Source organism: Bombus flavifrons, chromosome 14 (genome assembly GCF_040668555.2).
Source record: "Bombus flavifrons isolate JBK064 chromosome 14, iyBomFlav1_principal, whole genome shotgun sequence".
NCBI lineage: Eukaryota > Metazoa > Arthropoda > Insecta > Hymenoptera > Apidae > Bombus > Bombus flavifrons.
In genome coordinates this window covers 11830818-11851087 of record NC_138455.1, presented here as the reverse complement: position 1 = coordinate 11851087, position 20270 = coordinate 11830818, and the positions used below count along the sequence as shown (strand labels likewise).

Sequence of the window (20270 nt, the reverse complement as noted above, 5' to 3'; positions counted from 1 at the left end):
TATAAAAAAGCGAGTCGAGTCGATGGAATTTTGAAACGTCTGTATTCGAATTTCGTTGAATTTTTAACATACTTGAAGGATTTGCCGTAAACGATCAAATTGGAGCGGAACGCTTGTGCGTCGAGCGTAAAGTCTTTTGCGTTAAAAGAGGATCAAGATGACGGTGATTCATCCGGACAATCATTCGCAACATGCTGTGACAGTCTCTTTGTTACGCTGGTTATGTAGCTTTAAGAGCGAAGACCGAAGCGGTTATGCTAATTAGCCTGAATAGATAACGAGATTCGCTGTAGAAACGAGAAAAGAGTCGGGTAGAGCAATTTGGTACAGACTCCTGATAAATATTCGTTATTCTCAATTGTTTTTAATTCTTCTTGATTGCTTAGCGTTTCGAAAGCAACGATTTCACTACATTTTCACGCCTCTTTATTCTTTAACGATAAAAATGACTAGAATTAGGTTGTATTAGCATCCCAACGCTGTTCAAGTGGAATTTCTGTCATCGGTCCACGTACGTGACTCACACGCGTGCCAAGTTACACGCGTACAATCTTAAATCCATTTACGCTTTTCCGCAACAAGGAAAAGGTTAACGCGCCATTAAAAATTAATTTTCACCGTGCCGTCCGGCAGAAAACGGATCTTAGTTGCGCATCGATTTGCATAGAATCGATTCCCGGGCTTCTAATTTTCAAATTTTCGCTTCTTACGTTAACGAACTTGACATTCTCCAACTTTAAAGTTTAAAATGTCTTTGAATCTTTGAATTTCGCAGTTTCTGAATTTTTCAGTTTCGTTGCTTCGCAGTCTTTAAATTCTCCTTTTTCGTTTCCCAATTTTCGAATTTTCGTGTCGTTCGCACTCTTAGGAATCGTCCGACGATGAACACCAAACTTCGGCAAAATCGAAGCAAAGAAAATCGTCGAGCGAAGTAGAACGATAAAAACAGCGAGACAAATTAATTAAGGAACACATTCATAAGCGAAAGCGGTAACTCGACGAGCCTGGCGTCTTGTTGGAGATCCGTTTTCCTTCTTATACGAATATCCGCCAAAATTCTTTTCCATTCATGGCAGCGTCTCGACCCCACGAGGTGGTCGGAATTCTTTAAGAAGAGGCAATCGCGGCTCGGTTTCAACGATGTGTGCCCACGAAAAGCACGGCAGTGGGGGGATGCCAGTCGGGTTTTCACTTGAAACAGGACCAACTTGATTGGCGGAAGTCCAGAAGGAAGGGGTTAGACTCTCATATATGTTCGACCACGCACCTTGCACAACCACTTCGTGCCCGTGACACGCGGTCCAAGGATATAAAAAGCGGAAGGTCGAGTTCGAATTAAAGAAAACAACGGAGAAGGGTGAAAGACAGACATCGAATGAGCCGTGATATCGCGTAGTGGTAGTGTCTTTGGGAAAAATTATCTTATCGCATCTTCGCCATGAGGATAACAGTGTCCATCTTCTTGCTCCTGGGACTCGTTCTCTGCGTTCAGGGTGAACTCATCGGTACCAAGGAGGAGGACGAAAGTTTCCTGACCTGCGTGTTGGAGGATAATTCCGTGGGATGTCTGAGTACGAGGCTAGGGAGGAACCTCGATCAAATCGAGATGCAAGTGACCGGGAAGAAGAGCGAAACACCGATGAGTGCGGTTATCGAGCAGGCCGGCAATTTCATGGCCGAAGTCATCGACGACGTGCAAAATCCCGGAAGATCGGAGGAAGTGGCGGAAACCGCAGATGCCGGTGACCAAGGTGAGAATCGTGACGTATCGTTTTTAGCGGTAAAGTAATTTATCGCGAGTAAACGATATATTCGATCGGTCAACGAAGAAACGGACGAAACGCATCGAGCGTCGATCGGCGCGTGGAGCGCATGACGAAATCAACCGTGAACTTTCCTCTGTGCCGAGAGCACCGTTAAAAAAAGTCGCCTGACATTTACCGACTTACTTAACTCGAACCTCTTTGTCTTATCGAAATTCGCCTTAAGATTCTTTCCATTCGTTGCCTTTCGGGTATCCGCGGATTTTCAAAGTTCACCGATTTCCTTCGTTCGTTTCGAGTATATCTTCTTGGCGAGCCTTTGACTCGGTACGTGCGAGTTCGGACGATGAACGGTGTTGCAACGGAAAACAACACGGGTGACTCACTTTCGTGAACGAAGCTGAGAAAAAAGCCGCGGTTGCTTTTGAAACGATTATGCGAAAAGTAGAAGGAGGACAGGCAGGCAGAGTACCGCGACTTTCGAGTTCCTAGCTTTTGCGACAAACTAAACAAACGGGACTAATTACATTTGCATGGAATAATATTTAACGTTCGAAGAAGCTCGTTAACACGGCGATGTTACAAGACAAGCTTTGCTCTGTTCTGGCAAATGTGTCGAATACGTGTCTTTAGGTCACCAACGATCGCTTGAAATTCAACATCCAATATGTCACCAATTTCTTCTCTCAGTTTGCACATAGTTCAATGATGCGACTTGGGTAAATTTGCTCTAACGGTACGCCGCTCGTTATCTTCCTTGTCTTTTCGAGCAAATCGTAGCTACGAAATTGAACAATTTGACAGACATCAAGGCAATCTTCCTGCTATTAAAGGAACCATGATATCGTTGTTCTGCTTTTTTAAAATGACGTATTCTCTTTGAAGGACCGTGACGTATTCTTCTTTTTTTTTTTCTTTTTTGACCCATTAGAGTAAAATTACGCAGTCCGCAAGAGTCGGAAGCATCTAGGTCACTGGACTCGTTCATCCCAAATTATTCGTTACTCCAATTACATATTCGTAACTTGTCCAAAATGTTCTTTCTTCCGTACTCGTTGAACGTCGACACGTAGCTTCAGCGTAGAAGGGAGAAGTGAATGAAAGTAGAGGTTAGCGAATTAGCAAGTAAATCTATGTTTCCAGCACCTTGTTATACTTTTAACCTCGTCAACGATTCGCGGTGGTTCGAATCGCGGCCATCGAGTCGAACAAAGAGAGTGAGTTCGCGGTAAAGAACGAGTCAACTGTTTCCATAGTTTCTGTGTCGATTCACGCGTCGATCGTGTACCCACGCGAAGGAGAAAGGTCTAGGAAAGTCGATCTCGTAATTACTCGAATACAAATTTCGCTGATATAGATTTTCTTTTTTCAGAAAACTTCCAATTATAGTTAATGATTAACCGCGAATGTTCGCGTATTTATATGAAATTTAATTTCCATTTCCACTTCTTCGCTTACATTCGAGAAAGAAAAGTCAATTTAGGGAAACGTGTGTAGTCTATTATCGACGATATTGTCGATATAATCGTTATAATCGATTCTTTACGGCTGCAATTGGAACAGATTCGGTGATTTGTATTTAAATCCATCGTGGAACTTTGATTGCAGAGGAAGCACGTGGCAAGAAATACGGAAAGAAAAAGAAGAAGCAGTTGCAGAGACTCCTCGGTTTGATCATGCTGTTCAAGGCTAAACTCGGTCTCCTACTTCAATTGATCTCGACGCACTTCCAGCTCAAGTTCTTCTTCATCGCTATCATCACCTTGATCCTCAACGTTGTCAAGTTTTGGATGGACCTGAAAAAATCTCATCCGTCTAAGGTCATCTATTACGAACACGCTCAACATCAACACCATTACGATCACGATGATCACGATCCTAGTTACTGGGGACGATCCTCCAACGATCCTTCTGCTCAAAATCTCGCTTATTCCTCCTATGCTCCACAGAATCCATAGAGGCTCGAGCTGGAAAAATCAAACTCCATCTTCTCAGTGACGAAAATGAAAAAGGAAAAAAAAAAAAAAAGAAAAGGATAGTAGCACCGAGAACTATCTGTCGCTACGATTATTTTCTCCATGCTCAGGTTTCTAAATAATTACTAAAGAAACCGTTGATTAAGAGATTAACGCGTAGTCGCGTAATCTATATTTAATCTTATATTTATATCAAACTATTTATTTTTCTATTTATATCGAAACAAAAATGTTAAGACCCGTTAACGCGCGTATTATTTAGGAAAATTATCGCGTCTCCTCGTTCATGTACCTTTCCCCAAGTCGCAAAGCATTCGATAGAGGACCCATTCGCATACCAAAGTCCACTTTGCGTACCTGCTGTCGTATGTATTCTCACGCCCCATATCAACCAAACTATGTTAACTTATCGTTAAATGACATCTGTAAGAATCGTACACTCAATAAATTATTTTCATAATAATTCGCATTCTGCCGACTTTTCTACCTTGAACGAAGAACTCTAGGACGAGAAGCCCATAAATTCGAAGACGACATTATAATACCGAAGCGAATCGTAGATCGTAGATCGTCGATTTATCGACGGTGAATAAGAAGCATGTAAGGACGACCGAGAAAGCTTACCGAATCGACTTACGACCTTCTTTCTCCATAGAGTGGACCAGCCTGTAGCGACCAGCTTACGTATTCCTCGACATCGTGCCGTGGAACATGCGACAGGAATTTTCAACGAGCGCCGATACTTTCGGGCTGTTCACCTTGCCGTGATTTCGATCGACCGATAAATACGCGAGATTTCTTCTCCTCGCAGCTACGTAGTATTTCTTTTATCTTTCCCTTTGGCTGAAACCGAAAGACCTCGATAGATCGGTTCAAGTACTTCGTATTAAAGTACCTTCTGTTAGTCATCAAATCGCGTTACACGAAAGGTTGGAAAATTAACAATGCCATGCTACGTTTGTACACGATCGATAAAGAGAAAATAATAATAATCTTTTTAGCGATAATTCAACAAGGTAGATCAATAAATCTTTACGTGTCGGTATCGCTTTAGATTTTACTTAAAACGACGTTTGTGTTTCTAAATAAGTTATAAAAAAAGATCTATGATCTCACCTACGGCTTAACAAGGTAGATAAAGAGTCGATAAAGATATTGCTCTTTACGACAATTATATTTCTAGATAATGTATAAAAGCAAGTCTATAATCTTTTCAACGATAACATAATAAGACCAGATAGGTACTGCGATGTGACAAATATCGCGTAGAGTGTCCTTGTTTACAGGAAAAAAAATGCATAGACGAATATACCAGGATGAATCAGGATATCTCGTGTCTGTCATGGTCAATGACCAGAAACGGACGGAGTTTCGTAACCGGTGGGACCCCCGTGGAAACTTAAGTATTCACGTACCGAAGAATCGTTGGTCTCGGTGTGACCTTTAACGAAAGACGAGGCCCGGTTCCACTTGCCCTCGGTTTTTGACGTCTAGAACCTCTTTTCGAAGCTCTGATTGGACCGCGGCCAACGAGACCACCGTGTCGCATCGAAATCATCGAAATTCGTGAGAAGAGACGCTGAAATATCCTTCCGCCGTTCATTTATAGAATTTCTTCGCGGACAGGCTACGTCCAACTTTTTCTTAATCAGCTAACGAAATTCGATCTCACTTAGCGGGGGCTATTTTCACATTCCACCGCATTTGCATCCGTCCTTCGAGTGGGTACGTCTTCGGGATATTCATAGAGAATTCTCCGCGCCCGGTTTCTCTTCGCAAGAATATTCTTCCCTCGACGGGAAAAGCTTCTCCCTCTCGTCTCCAAAGGGCATATCAATGACCGACTCGCACTCCACTCGCAAGAAGAACGATCTCGCTTGCACCTCCGCAGGAATATCATTCTGAATTTTACTGTGGCCGCAAGGTTCGATGGTTCGTCGTGGTTGCACGGGTATCGTATCACTCGGCACATCAACGGGGAAATTTGCATCGGGCCTTCGAGGATGATGTGGACGTCTGGATGGTCATTGGCAGACCAAACGTGATAAACTTACTAATTTCTGCCTACCGAGAATTGGCCATTCATACAATATTCAAGATCCTTACACGCAAGTCACTATATAACACCCTTCTACGGATCGGATCACCAGTCTTCTCAGGATTCTCGATACATGCAAGACAAAGCCCGATACGACTTCCATCCAGTAATCCAGAAGAAAGCGAGAAACGTTTCATTCATCATGATCCGACCAACCTGTTTAATCGTATCGCTTGCTGTCATCTTCGCCATTGTTTCGGGTTTGCCGCAGCAACCCAAATCTAGGAGACCCGTTCCAGAGTTTAAGGTTTGTTCTGTAAAGAGATAACGTTTCACCATGCTGTTGAAGAATGAACGTACGTATTATAATAAATTTAATCTTTTCTTCGAACGTGCGTTAAATTTCAGAACAAGACTGGCGGCTTGGAACTTCCGGACAATGCGACGCTGATTCGTGACAATATCGTGGACAACTTCTCCTGTCAAGACAGAATTTACGGATATTACGCCGACATGGATAACGATTGTCAAGTTTTCCACGTTTGCATGCCGCAAGCTAGGGGATCGATCAGATGGAGCTTCATCTGCCCCGCGGAGACCGTGTTTAATCAGGTGAGTGATTATTCGACTCGTTTCTTCCTCTCGCTTGCTAACAAACCGATTATTCGTCTCGTTAGGCAACGTTCGTTTGCACGAAAACGGAAAATTCGATACCCTGCGAGGAGTCTGAGAAGTTTTACAATTTGAACGAGGCGATTGGCAAGGAAGTGGAGGAAGAGGAAAGCGACATGGAGCACGCCACGAAAGAATCGGACGTGGAAGCGATTTCGAACAGACCGGAGACCAGGACGTCGAGAATCTTGAACCGGAAGAAGCCGTCGCGAAAACAGTGATTTCTTGAGACAACGTTCGCGAAGAATGGGCTGTGTGTGTCGTAGAAGAGACGAAATTCGTTCAACCAACTACGTTTGCTTGTCTGAAATACGAATGAAACACAATTTTATTTAGTATTTAAGTATATGTGTATTATGTATTTAAATTATGATAAAAATATGATATTAAAATATTACCTAGAGATTGTGCGTAACTTTATTATACAGGAACGTGTTGCAGTAATATTGTAAATTTGCGAAAGCCTAAAATTAGAAAAATATTGAAATAAAGGAGTTGAAGCGTCTGCGACAAATTTATTGCTTATAGCGGTCGTACATGTAACTAATACTGCTATTTCCATATTTATAATTAAGCAATCACGCGCGGAAAGGAGTTACACAAATGTCCCAAGCCTAGAAAGAAACACAAACTACGACGGTGCGGTAATAATCAACGAAAAGCAAAGATCAACTTAACGGCTAAATAAGACGTCGAAATTATTACGTAATCATTACGAAGCTAAAGAACGTTAACGACGACATTTCCGTTAAACATTTATTTACAACGATTGATATGTTTCGATATTGGTCTCTCGTGGCTTAAAATAAGTCGAAAATAAATTACATAATATAGAAGAATTAGTATTCGACGCGGTTACTGTACATTAACGAAAGTACGAAAAAAATAAAAGAAACTAAAAACACACACGCACACGTGCAAAGCGGCTAGAGAAAAATCCAATCTCTTTTTCTTTTAAATTCGGATAATATGATACGAGATGGCAAAAGTCACCGAAATGAATCGGTAAATCTTCGGCTCTTTTTCTATTTTGTATCTTTGGATAACTAGCCATTATATCGTGGATAGGCGGTGCCTATTCCTCCGTTCATAAATTCCGATAAAATAATTAACCACAATAAATACGTCAACTTTCGTGCCCATACACACTTTCACATTTGTCAGGAGAAACCTAAAGCGCGTATCGGAACTCTGATTCAAGTACATTTCAGTCGAAAGAAAGATAATCGAAATCAACGTATGTACACCTCTGATCCGATCTATACCTGATAGCCACTGGCCTCCTAGTACGATTACACGAATATAATATGTATAACAATAGTAAAAAAATAATACTTAGCACTTAAATAATTCACTTACAGATACAAGCGCTCTTTAAACCAAAAACAAACGACGATACGAACGTTTGCGCCTTTAAGAAACTTCTTAGAAGAAGATCAGGCCACTGATCTTTTATTCGTATAGCGTGTAAACATTTTTCTTAAATGGACTTGTATAGGAAGATTCCGAAATTGTGGAGCAACCAAAAAGCACGCACGATCGTTGCTCGCGTAAAAACGAGTCGAAAATATAGACCAAAAACCGATATTTCTTTCGATATTCTACGTCTTACTCTAGAAAATGAGGCGCCACAAGTACGATCAAGTTTTATTCTACATCTCCGATCGATTGTTTCGCCGAAGAATCGCCTTCTTTTCGATTGCCTCCGTGAATCACCCTGTATCTATCGATATAACGCGATCTACGTATATTATCATAAATATTTTCGACAACGCGTACCCTGTGTCGTCCACCGAGCAGATGTCCTACACCCCTGCATGACACTAGTTCTCGTCAATTCGCCGTAGCAGTCTTGCAATAGCAAATTGGAGAAAGTAAGAATTTCATCGGGGAGAAGAACCTAATTTAAGCCTCGGAATCCACAGCTAAATCGGCTTCGATCTCCTCGGGACTTCTAAGATCGATGGCGAACCTTTTCTTCGCGTTCTTGCTCGCCATCTCAGCCATTTGATTCTGCGCCTTCACGGTTCTCGAATAAATGTCAAAAGCGGTGGCTAAAGCGCAGGTGAGCTGCCTCGCGTGATGTTTCGATTCGCAAACGAAAGCGTGACATTCGAACGGCGAAACTCTCCTGAAATTCTCCGTTTCGCGTACAACGATCATGGAGAAGACACGCGTGTAGACGAGATCCTGAACACCGTACGAGATCGTTTCGATGGCGTATATCCTGGCAAAGTTGGAGTCTTGCTTCCTTTTCTCGATAGGCAGCAGGGCAACGCCTTCTTGAGAGACGACCAGTTTGGTCAGAGGGAGCATGGTGTTGGTCGGTAAGGCCTTCGCGGCAGCAACCATATTATCGACGGGCCTCCTCGTGTGCTTGATGCCCCAGAGGCCCCTGGCATCGTGAGAGCCCAGATATTTCACCTGAAAAGGGTCCCCCTTTTAGTCTCCCACGTGCGGCCCTATTCAGGTAACAACGAAACCTTTACCAAGACCTTGGACCTCTAACGTAACGTAACGAACGGTATAAGCGAGAGTTTTAAGACCCGTAAACTTGCGTTAAGAAGATAACAACGTTATGATTTAATTGGCTAACGAGTTAAGAAGATGCGAGGTGTTATCCACTGGTGAGTATGTGAATTTATGCTTTGTCCAAATAGCCGAGGAGATAGATTCGATAGAGGTATAAGGCGAGATGCAAGGAAAACATCGTAAAATATACCTGGAACACCTGAGGAAGATCCGTCGAACCCTCGAAGACATTGTTATCGATGGATAGACGAGACAATTTTGACACGAGGTCCTTCTTTTTGTCGCTGGAAGAAGCGAGACTCTTGTCCTTCTTCATATCGTTCAGCTCTTGACCTTTCTGTATTAAGAAATACGACGTTAATACACAAGCGTTACGAAATATCTCGGCGCCTTTCTGTCGTTTAAAAGAACGGTCGTCCTGTTGAAGCAAGATATATGCGAAACAGGACCGACGGTTAATTAAGTTATACGCGATTTACAACGTAAATCGTGAAGCAACATTTTCTGTCACCTCGTGACACTCAAAAAAAAAAAAAAAAAAACGGAGAAAAAAAAGAAAAAAAGAAAAAAAGAAAAGAAATAAATCGAACAAGAGCTTGGTCGAGAAGGAAGTTTAAAACGTCGCGTACTCACGGTACTGTTATCGAGTCGACAGATTCTCTGTGTTTGTCCGGGCTTCACTTTCAGGTGATACTCGACCACGTTCGGTATGTTCGGCGGGTTGGAAACGACTGAGGAAGCCGGAGAGGATGAAGAGGCGGTCGCTGGCCGCTGAGGGACGGCGTTTCCGGTCTCGGTCGCCCCGAATAACGGCGCTGTCATCACTGATCTATGCCCGCTAACCGTTTCCCCCGTCTGACAAATTTAACGAAATTTTTGGTCATTCTTTGCTCCAGGCCTTTATCGATCACTCGAACGTGTAACAGAACATGCAAACGTATTTATCCGACCTTCTTCTCCATATAGCTACCCTCGTCGTTTCTCGTCGCATCTTTAGAATCGTTTGTCTCGTTGTTAACATTCTTCAGGACACCGTCAGACCTCTTCGTGAAACCAAAGTCCTCGTCTTCCATAACCGTTCTCGCTCCTGTCTGTCCTCAGAACACTATTTTCACTTGCTCCAAATCGGCCCTGTTCGTGTCACCGTGATCCTTTAATCACACGTAATACAATTAGTGGAAACAATACGAAATATCGAGCCTCTCAGAAACCCAATCTCTCGGTAAACGTCTCAGTTTTACCGTTTGGATGCAAATTCTCGATAAATAAATAATTTATTCGCAAGATTAATTTCTACTGCAAATAAACGACACGCTTTTTTCTACTTTCCAATTTCCGAAGCCGATTAATATGGTGGCTGAGCATTTGAATCAACGCTGGTCGTCGTTCCCCGTAATCGTAACAAGATCATCTCGTTATGCCAAACAAAGTGCAAAGCGTAACTTTTACGTATACGACGTACGGAGAGCCGGGTAGGTGAAACACTCGAGCAATTTCCAGCGACCTAACGAGCAGAAGGGAGAACCGACCGACCCCTCGTAGACGTTATTATCGTCATCGTTGTATCCCGAAATGCGTTCAACCGCGAAATTAAAAACGTGCTTAACGTCTCGGCTTAAACCGGAAAACAGCTGTCGCGCAGCACGTGTTGCACCTTGCGCTCCAGCTCGATCGTTGCTTTCGCTCTCTTTCCGTGCGGCCAGTTCTCGATCGTTTCGCTCGCAAATATAGAAGTCAGGCCAAACTCTGTCCAAGTTTGGAAAACGTTTCGTGCCACGTCGCTTAGGATACTCGAGGTACGAAGAGTCGTTTCACCTGCTCTATTTTATACAAAACCAGTCATTGTCCCCGGTCACAGATTTAATCGAACGAAACGGATGCGCCGGTGCACATAAAACACGATGCTATCGAGAATCCTAAATGTGTACGGGGGGCTTGGCTTCGAGCAGGCAGGAAACGCGTCAGGTGACCGATAGTCGAGTGAAAAGGGATTCGTTAATGTATTCCGTCCGTTGGTCAGGTGTGGGCATACTGTTGTTCGAGCTTACGCCGCGTTGCGTCGGCGCGAATCCGTGTGTGCAGTTACCGTTTCGAAAACGCGCGTCCCGGGGACGAGAGCGCAGAAATTCAAGAACCAAGGTCGAGTCGGAGAGCCGTTCGTGAAATTTTACTCCGGCTACATTCCTCTCTCTTTCGCGAAACCCGATAACGAACTTTCCATAAATAGAATAGAAGAAGGAAACTCGTACGAGCAAATAAAGAGCGATACGCGAGCGAGTTTAACCGACTCGAGTCGAGAATACCGTAACACCGGTATGGCGCGACAAAAGCTGGACAAATTTATTTTCGGGCACCTTGTACGTTGCTCGCGCCTCTACACCTGTCGTCCGATTACACCCGCGTACAACGCTGGAACTGTTAACGCGCCGTACCGTAGCTGTTCACGTACCGGGTGTTCTAAACTGCATGCGTAGTCTGACGCTAATGCGAAGAAACTGGTTCTCGTGACAGCCTAGAGAATATTCGATAAAGGCGCAAAGATTTATCATACGATTCGAAGATATCTATGCAAAGAGAGGGAAGAAGTAAAGTATTAATAGTAACGGTATCGTTCGAGAACGAAACGAAGCTGCAGATAGTCACTGATCGTTATTACGGTTTTCCAAGATTTCCGTTACGCATCGAGATATCGGACTTTATCAATTCCGCGGGCAAGTAACTAAATTCTTGAACATCGACGTCGAAACGTACACGATCGTAAAAAGAAATTTGTCCGTTGTCCGACGCGGGGAAACAGGGAAGGAGAGGAGTTCCCTTCTCGCTTCGAGTTCACGAGAGGATAACAACGATACCGGAAACGTCGGTGGATGAGTGTCTGACCGGAAGCTATTATACCCGTGTCACGAACGAACTGCAACGGCGCGCGTCTCGCGCTGTTGGAATTTAAACCATACACTTGGCTATATTTACTCTCTTTAGTCGCGACAATGTTGCTTCATTTTAATTACGCTTTTAACGCGTCACGTATCTCCCAATTAACCGATATTACGGACGATAGCGAGCGAACAGATTTCTCGTTATCGATCCGAACGAAACGAAACGATACATCGTAACTCATCGCCGTTCCCTCCCACGTTTTCCCACGGTCTCGCCATTCTACGATACCACTCTTTTTCTTCGGCAAAAATGCGGAAGGAGACGATAAGTAGATCGGTAACTATCGTAACTAGAAAAGAAGAAATGTAGGAGAAAAATTCAGGCGCGATTTTTATTTCTCTAAAGATCCTATCACCGTCTTTATCGTTGATAAGTACCCATTATGTATAAAGAAGATAACGAAATCTTACGATCCTCGATACGCGATCGTTTCTCTGAAGAGGATGTCTTCGTGAAACACAAGATACGAACTAAACCTTCGTAGAGAGATAAGACGCAACGACCAGTGTCATCCAGAGATTACGAAGGAACCGTCTCGACGATGCAGCTTGCATCGCCGTACGGATAAAACGTATACGCGTGATAAATAATAATTCGACGAATTACTTGCTGTTATTTACCTTGGCAGTTGCCACTCGTTCGACGATCCACATCACTGAGAAACACGCGTTCACCAAATTATCGACTCTTGCTCCGAAGATGAGTGTCTCGAAGCGCGAGCGCGATCTCGATACGAACGCGACTGTGGCCGGACCACTCTGTCGATTCCGAGTATCCGGAAACGTAACCGTAGATGCAGCTACCGATCGATCGATCCGCGCCCGTTCAACCGCGAAACCGTTCTAAGGATGGACCGATCTAGGATCGGCGAACGATCGACAACCGGCTGCGTGCTATGCACCGTCGCGTATACGTGCGACTGAAAATCTGGGACACCGCAGCTCGCTCCGACTCGCGTCGACTGATAAAACGCACGACGAGTCGCCAGCACGAGCTCCATGCCACCGCGCACACGTACGTATATACGCGCCTATTGTTATCGCCAAACTTTTGATAAATCTCGAGTAAGCGAGATAACAACAGCGATTCTATCTTCGAGCGCCAACAGTCACGAATAAGACAGAAATGGACTATTTGTTCGAACGAGGATAGAAGAGAAAAATAGCAGTTTTATTTCTAATCGCAACAGTCTTTGTTTTATCGAATTGAAGGATTCGCTCTTGCCGCTGCGAACGTTCGCATTTCTCCGTTACTGCGTTCCTTCGTTTCACAATGAGATTCGAGTGACTATTAATTTGCCGACGAACAGGTGTCGCGCTACCGAATGTGGGACAGCCTCGGCCAGTCTCGTTCAAGCACAACCGGAACGAATTGTAAACCATACAGCGACGATGTTACGCGTCAGTGATATCGCAAGCACAGATGATATCGATGATAAAAGCGAAGAAATTGGCGAACGTGTAGCTTGCGTTGCTAGCAAAGCAAGTCGAAAGACGCTTCCTAGCATTCGTTATAATTGATGTTATATTGCTTACGTAACTCTGGGTACAATAAAGTCCATACGCTACCAACAGAGTGTTACGTAAAAAAAGATAGCGAAGCTTCGATTGTGCGCACATGCACAGGTACCAAGATGCGGATAAAAATCGAGATATCAATTAAAATAATTAGACAATCGGCGAACGCGTAACTAAATCGATAAGGATTTCTAACGATAGATTCGAAAACGCGTCGAGAATCGACCGATCGTCGTTGCGCGCAATTACGAGATTGTCACCACCTCGAAAAAGGTGATGGAAAACAGAACGATCGGATTGCTAATACGACAAACTCGACGATACTCCGCCCCATACTTTGGTTAGTAATAATTAATCCCGTAATATCGTAATTAAATATTTAATCGGTCGACACAGTGGTAGAAACGTGAGAAAAAACTTTCATGTCGCTTTTGTACGGCGACAGGAAAGATGCTCGGAAGTCAACTCGTTACGAAATTACGAAGGCTTATAGCGACTGAACATTGCCGAGCGTGTGAAAATTCGGAATATAGAGTAACCGTCTGACGAAAGTGTCCATTAAAACAAATGGTCCCCTTTTGATTGCCTGTTTCTGAAAAAAAAACACACGGTCTCGTCCATTCTTACCGCAATAACACCTGCGCTTTTACACTGCACAGCATTGGAAACAGCAACGCTAAGACACGTCGCACGATAACGCGTTTGAAGCATCGATCGAACCAGTCTTGTATCGGGGAGTCACCAAAAGATTTTTTAACGCGACTATAATATTCTCTTAATAACAGGTTTCTTAACAAGAGAGGAAAACAAAAGTTTTCTTCTTCGTCGACGCTTGGCGTTTCCCTCGAGATACGATTGCCTGCTATTTTCAATCGTAAAACAGCCGAGCGGACCTTCCCACGAACGTTACACGGATTTTGTAATCGGCGTGATATATAATTAAGAATAATTTAATTCAAAACGACAACTATCCTCCTCTTGTCTTCCTTCTTCTTGTCCATTCTTCTTCCACGTCTAAAATACACGATCGTTACACAAGTGGCGTCTTAGTATTAGCCGTGGCAACCGTTTTACTTCGTAAACTACACGAACGTTTGATAAATCGCTGCAGGATATATTTGAAAACGACGCAGTATTTTGTTACTCGATTCGAAGGTAAAGTATGCGAACCGTGGCTAAAATCAGCTATGTAATACCATGGAATTTGCACGTCAATCTCGAAATGTTCGCGGTCAGCAATTATGCGCCGCTAATTGGCACTGAACGCGCCTCGAAAATTAAGGGGCTACCGAGAAGAGGATGGAACAGACTACGGCATGCAAATGAACGATTTGATCGTGCGAGATTTCTATTTTCCGCCTGTTTAGCTACGTCGTACCTCGAGGTATCTCGATCGGAAGAAAGGAAGTACTTTGGAGCTTCCTATTTCCTTGAGAGATATATATATTTTTCTTTTTTTTCTTTTCTCACTTGATTGCAACCTCCTGTACTTGATAAATGATGACGAACGCGTACTTTCAATTTTATTGGGAAATCTTCCTTCGTAGCAGAAAAAATGGAAGAATTCTTGTATCTAGTCTTATCAAAGGATGTCGAGAAGAAACGGAAAATCGATATGATAAATAACTTGGCCGGATACTTTAATTCGATAAGTCGCAGGATGGTCAGTGACAGATATTAACCTGCATGTTTCCCACTAAGTCATTCTCGACCCAATCGTGTTCTGTCATCGTTCGAATCGACAAATTTCTTAAGAGCTTAAAAAACAAACTTCTTCGGATGTAATACACAGGAGGAAGGCAGCGTGGTTAAACCTTGGATACACGGTGCGAGATAAGACCGAGTGATTTCGGCACTGGTACACGTGACGAGAATTTTCCATTCTGCGGAGAATCCCACGAAAACAAAAAACCTAGCTATCAGATCGATGGGATCGGTGAAATAATCTAGAGCATCTTCCCCGCGAAAATGCGAAAACGCATACAATGAAATTAATATTATACAATCCCACCGAATCGGTGAAAAGTATCGGATATGGTAGAGGAAAACATTCCACGAGAAAACTGTCTGGGAGTAACATAACGAAATTTCGAAGGAACCGGCAGGTTCTTCCCTTGGTCCTTGTAACAAGATCGTTTTCACGGTTGCAGAAGCACAGACGTTGCGTAAACGTGGAGCAACGTCCACTTTGTGTTCGAGGTACAAAAATAACTGGACAACACTGGATCGATCGTGCTCTCATAGCTGATGAACGAAAGATCGCTGATCGACTCGCGTCCTTACCCGCGTTTCTTCTTTTCAACCCCTCTCGACGAAGACGTCGAAAGATATGCCTGAAACGCGAAAAAGAAGTTGCAACCCTGACTCGAGTATGATCTTTACGACTGTTTTCACGGGTGTAAGAACACGAGACGGATTGCGTAAGAGAAGAATCTGCGGCATCGTAGAAACGAATCCCTCCCCTACCTCCTTGGGATCTTCTCTTTCTCCGTTCGTCCGGTGTGGGAGCCCCGGAAAAGAGGGGCTCTCAAGAACCCCCCCTTGTTTCTGCTCGATCTCTAAAGCCATATATATACCACCACTTCGTGGTAGCATCCTTCGAGAAAGAAACTTTGCCCGTAACACCGTGGAGACCGAACTTGCAGGCGGAGGTCCAGCGGATCGGGACCGGTGAGTGCATTGTGCCAAGATCCGAAATCGAACCTCATCCTAAGATAAATGAACACCACGTGGAAGGACACTGCGGATTAAGGTGATTGGATCTTTTACGAAACGGTAAGATTTTATTTCCCTCCGCTTCCAACAACTTGGAAAGCTTCGATGCCCGAAAGCTTCGGTCTTCTAAAACATAAAATCAAGAAGAATAATCGAATTTGAGGAAACGAGTAGAGAACTTGGATGAAATTAATCGATCTTCCATCTGATTATTTCAAATTTATTAATCGACGATTTCATCCGATTTTTTAGATGATTTCGCGGTACCAAGTTTTGTGCGCGCTGCTCCTATTCGGCGCTGTTTTGCTGTACCAAGCGATGGCGGTAAGTGACACGATTCGCCGCGTTTCCCTCTAAAACCGTTCGATTCGTAGTTCCAATTGCATATAATATATGTATATTCAGCAGGGAGTATCGTGCACGCAATACCTTTACGAAAGCAGCGCTGAATTAAAGCGCGAAATTATTATATTCACCGTACTTTCTCACGTGCAACAATGACAGAGGGAGGACGGTATCTTCTCGCGTCATCTTCGCCAAGTGGCGGCATGAAGTAATTCGTTAATTAAGTCGTGTTGCGCGAGCGCGTTTTCTCGCGCGCTTCCTTGGACAAAGTGGTTCAGAAACGTGCGTTAAAATTTCCACGTCTTCCAGGTCTGTTACGTTCGAATAAGATTGCGCAACGCCAGAGATGGGTCCTGGCAAAACCATCCGGGATTCCGGAATTACGAAACCGTGTGATTCGAGCGCGGATCTACGCGTGTTCATCGACGGCACTTTTATTCGCGCGTTTATCGATGGCCGATCGTGCGACTACCGAGCCGCAAGCATATTCATTTTCACCGGAAACGATGGCCGTGAACGCGGATCGAAACGCAAGGGGACCGAATTTTTCAATGCCGTCGAGCCACCGGCCAGAAAACTGAAAATGATTAATTAATCCGCCGATCGTTATCGCGTTAACATTCACGGTACGCGATTCCAGAAATTCTTTCTTCATCCTTTGAAGAAACCATCCAGCCATTGTGCCATTATGTAACGCAGAATTCTTCGACATTCAGCTTTTGCGGTCAAATCGTCTTTAAAATTTTACGATCGTCCATTTCGTACGACGTACGCATCCGTTCGCAGCCGTTGCCAGGTTACAGAGGATTTTTCAACACCTCGTTGCATATCCAGCGAGAGACAAATTTAACGGTTACGTCTTTTCTCGCGAGGGAAGGTTCGATGATCGTCGAGCAAAAGCCTGACCTACCCTAGTTTCGCTGGCGGTAACCGCGCCATGGATTACGGGCGTGCTTTCTTGCCAGGCGTCGAAATCACCCGTCACGTCGAAAGGGTGGAGGCAGTGTCTTGCGGTTGCGCGCGTGTTAGTGGACGGGAGATCGAGTACAAAGGCACGGAGATGCGCATCCGCTTGCGGGGAACAATGTAACCCGACTTCCGGTCAAACATCGCCACGTACACGCACTGGACTGGCTCGATCCGACGTTATGTCGCAACAGCCTCTTTTTTTCTTCTCGTTTTGACCGATAGCCAATTGCGAAAAAGATCGCGCAACGAGATTTCCCTGCGATCCGCCGCGATTTAAATGTTGTTTAAAGGCTGCTTGGATCATTAACCCTATGCCTTTTCCTTAACCCCTTTCGCATTTTATCTTCGTTGCGCGATCCAACAGTCGGATAGAAATTTTTGTTAATGACCTAACGAGCGCTCGATGCATCGTGCATAACAATTGCGCTACGAAAGGAAGCGCAACTTATAGCGTGCATCCTCGTTCGGTCCACATTCCATTGTGAGCAATGATAGATGATGAAAGCTGTCGGTGACGTTTCGTCACAGTCCCAAGGGAATTGCAATGTAAATAACGCTTTTCATAGTTGCGCCTCCTCGGCTAATTGTCTTTGTTCCAAGAGAAATCAAGATGTAATTCGCGCAACTTATTTGAATTGAAATACGTAAGCCGTAATTCGATTACCCCGCATATTCTCTACGTATACGTTGCACGCATACTCCCTGAAATCTTCGTTATCGCGTTACGAGTTGCAACAGGCTTGCACTGTATGCGCGTCCCTGTACGATTAACGTTAATCGAGATGTGACAGTTTCAAACATCTCGCCTACCAATCTCTACCGACGTTTCAGCAAGTAGACGGCTATACACCTGGCGTGGATTATCCGATCTACGACTCGGTACCTTTCGGCCTTACGTTTACCTGCGGGGGCAAGTTACCTGGTTACTATGCCGATCCTGAAGCTAGATGTCAGGCAAGTTTACGCCGTTAACTCGTCTGCCATCTGATCGAAACACAGAAGGATGAACGCGATTTTGAAATTTTTTATTAGGTCTGGCATTGGTGTTTGCCAAATGGGCGTCAGTTCAGCTTCCTCTGTCCAAACGGCACAGTTTTCAGCCAATCGGCCCGTGTCTGCGATTGGTGGTTCAAGGTACCGCATTCTCCATGTACATCGATCTTTGTCATTTCTGTTCGAGGTCTGCTTAAAACTTTTTCTTTATCGTAGGTTGATTGCAACGACTCGCCGAGATTGTACGGTATCAACGACGACCTGTACAGAGATGTGAACGGGAACAAGATCTAACGCTCTGATCGTAAAATCTGTGAACATTTAAACGCGTGTTAACAAAGAGTATGTTTCTGTGTACAGTTTCTTCGAGACAAGAGAGTATTTCAATAGAAGCGAGATTCGTCCAACGAGTTGTGAGTTCCTAGCTTGCCGGCAGAGAAACGCGCGAACAGAACGCTGTAATATTCTCAGACGCTAAATCACACGACGACGATCGATCGCTACAGGCTGATCGAACTTTTAGCTAGATAGAATTTCATCGCAGGTGCTGATCACTTCCATAGAACAATGAAAAATCTCTGTAACTTCCCACAAACCATCCGAATAGTTCTAACCGCCTTATAACAGATTCGATTCTTCAATAAAGAACGACAGATGCATTAACTTTTTGCTACGTGTTGATCGTGACCGTGCCTTGGCCGTGCTTTGATCGTACCGGCCATCGTGTCTTTTTATTGTAAAACTATGTTAAGAGAGAACAATCCCGGGGAGAGGAGGAAAGAATGCGCGATCGTGTATCGCAAAACTCGAAATCGCATCGAACGATTTCTTGGCATGATCGAACAATAGAAAGCGAGCGAGCGATCGACGGCGAACGACCAGCCGCTTCCCTACCTTTTTCCTGTCAAACGCTGGCCATCCGCGCTACGCTTTTCCGTTTACGTTTTACATGCACGCTGCGTCGCGAGTCTTCTTCCCCTCCTTCTTCCCTCGCGTATCTTTCGAGATCGATTAGAAAGAAACGCCGATCATATCTTCGACCAATTCGCGCGGAAGCCTCGCCGCGCCGGCTCGTTTTTCTTCCGATCGAACAACGTGTAATTACCACGAGGAATTTCAATCGATGCCTCGGACATTACGTAAACGAATAGAAATTTGACGTGGTCACTTACGAAATTCTCCTAACTTCCACCTGCCGAACAAGTTTTTAGAGTGTCAAGGCCAAAGTCATCGTCGAACGCCGTTATTGCGATTATGCGCCGTTGACCATACGAATCAAATGAAAAATACATGGTTCGTATCGTAGCCAGCTCGTTGCGCGTAATTACGATACCGTCCGACGTCGGGATGATGCCGTGACATCTCTAAACGATCGAAGCGTCGCGCAGGATTACGAGAAATTTGCGTGAAACTTTCGAGCGGCGAGCGAGTTAAAATTCCGCGCGCGTAAAAAACACGCATCGAGACGTTCCTCCTCGAGCGAATCGCGAGCGCAAATATCACGGGCGTACCCGTCGCCTCGTCCTCAAATTCTTGACGATCCCCTTTCAAAGATCAACAGGCGTGTCGTGGCAAGTCATGCTTCGGACAGTGATCAAGATCATCGGCATTCGTTATATCTACGATATGGATCTGGATCGAACGAACTGTTCTATTAGCAGACAACAAGTATCAGGACACGAACTCGCGATACGGTAGCTGCGAAAAGTATTTATACGTACCCTTGTATTTCTATCAAACGTTCAAACACCGCAAATACGATGATATGCAAGTACTTTTTATAGCCTTTATATTATATATGACGGTACAATAT

General features: G+C 44.3%; 4 protein-coding genes across 7 annotated transcripts; 3 read left to right on the top strand and 1 right to left on the bottom strand.

Annotated features, from left to right (window-relative positions):
* Positions 1-1306: 1306 nt before the first annotated feature.
* Positions 1307-3778, top strand: LOC138186882 (uncharacterized). Its single transcript, XM_069127147.1, has 2 exons — positions 1307-1765; positions 3374-3778. The coding sequence occupies exons 1-2, from the start codon at positions 1439-1441 to the stop codon at positions 3719-3721; spliced, it is 675 nt and encodes a 224-aa protein (XP_068983248.1). The 5' UTR covers positions 1307-1438; the 3' UTR covers positions 3722-3778.
* A 1124-nt stretch (positions 3779-4902) lies between these two features.
* LOC138186980 (uncharacterized) lies at positions 4903-7077 on the top strand. The gene is made up of 3 exons (XM_069127376.1): positions 4903-6084; positions 6186-6389; positions 6455-7077. The coding sequence occupies exons 1-3, from the start codon at positions 5911-5913 to the stop codon at positions 6668-6670; spliced, it is 594 nt and encodes a 197-aa protein (XP_068983477.1). The 5' UTR covers positions 4903-5910; the 3' UTR covers positions 6671-7077.
* Positions 7078-7191: 114 nt separating this feature from the next.
* Positions 7192-14533, bottom strand: LOC138186976 (uncharacterized). 4 transcript variants are annotated; one of them, XM_069127368.1, is made up of 5 exons: positions 14063-14533; positions 9932-10132; positions 9615-9836; positions 9172-9318; positions 7192-8873 (listed from the first exon to the last, which is right to left on the bottom strand). In XM_069127368.1, exons 2-5 carry the CDS (start codon positions 10052-10054, stop codon positions 8355-8357), a joined length of 1011 nt encoding a protein of 336 aa, XP_068983469.1. In that variant the 5' UTR covers positions 10055-10132; positions 14063-14533; the 3' UTR covers positions 7192-8354. The 4 variants fall into 4 exon arrangements, with proteins under 4 accessions (XP_068983469.1, XP_068983468.1, XP_068983471.1 ...); XM_069127367.1 differs by lacking the exon at positions 14063-14533 and adding an exon at positions 12539-14024; XM_069127370.1 differs by lacking the exon at positions 14063-14533 and adding an exon at positions 11336-12140 and having other exon boundaries at positions 9952-10132.
* A 1512-nt stretch (positions 14534-16045) lies between these two features.
* On the top strand, positions 16046-19218 carry LOC138186979 (U-scoloptoxin(01)-Cw1a). Its single transcript, XM_069127375.1, has 5 exons — positions 16046-16210; positions 16403-16474; positions 18296-18418; positions 18497-18598; positions 18674-19218. Exons 2-5 carry the CDS (start codon positions 16403-16405, stop codon positions 18749-18751), a joined length of 375 nt encoding a protein of 124 aa, XP_068983476.1. The 5' UTR covers positions 16046-16210; the 3' UTR covers positions 18752-19218.
* Positions 19219-20270: the final 1052 nt, after the last annotated feature.

Bases quoted from the DNA above. Each gene is read 5' to 3' on its own strand.
- LOC138186979 (XM_069127375.1), top strand. From the start codon at position 16,403: ATGATTTCGCGGTACCAAGTTTTGTGCGCGCTGCTCCTATTCGGCGCT. The intron at 16,475-18,295 runs GTAAGTGACACG...CCGACGTTTCAG, and splicing joins TGCTGTACCAAGCGATGGCG to CAAGTAGACGGCTATACACC. The intron at 18,599-18,673 runs GTACCGCATTCT...TCTTTATCGTAG, and splicing joins TCTGCGATTGGTGGTTCAAG to GTTGATTGCAACGACTCGCC.
- LOC138186882 (XM_069127147.1), top strand. From the start codon at position 1,439: ATGAGGATAACAGTGTCCATCTTCTTGCTCCTGGGACTCGTTCTCTGC. The intron at 1,766-3,373 runs GTATCGTTTTTA...TTGATTGCAGAG, and splicing joins ACCAAGGTGAGAATCGTGAC to GAAGCACGTGGCAAGAAATA.
- LOC138186976 (XM_069127368.1), bottom strand. From the start codon at position 10,054: ATGGAAGACGAGGACTTTGGTTTCACGAAGAGGTCTGACGGTGTCCTG. The intron at 9,319-9,614 runs GTGAGTACGCGA...TTCTTAATACAG, and splicing joins GTCGACTCGATAACAGTACC to AAAGGTCAAGAGCTGAACGA. The intron at 8,874-9,171 runs GTATATTTTACG...GACCCTTTTCAG, and splicing joins ATCTTCCTCAGGTGTTCCAG to GTGAAATATCTGGGCTCTCA.
- LOC138186980 (XM_069127376.1), top strand. From the start codon at position 5,911: ATGCAAGACAAAGCCCGATACGACTTCCATCCAGTAATCCAGAAGAAA. The intron at 6,085-6,185 runs GTTTGTTCTGTA...GTTAAATTTCAG, and splicing joins GACCCGTTCCAGAGTTTAAG to AACAAGACTGGCGGCTTGGA. The intron at 6,390-6,454 runs GTGAGTGATTAT...TCGTCTCGTTAG, and splicing joins CGGAGACCGTGTTTAATCAG to GCAACGTTCGTTTGCACGAA.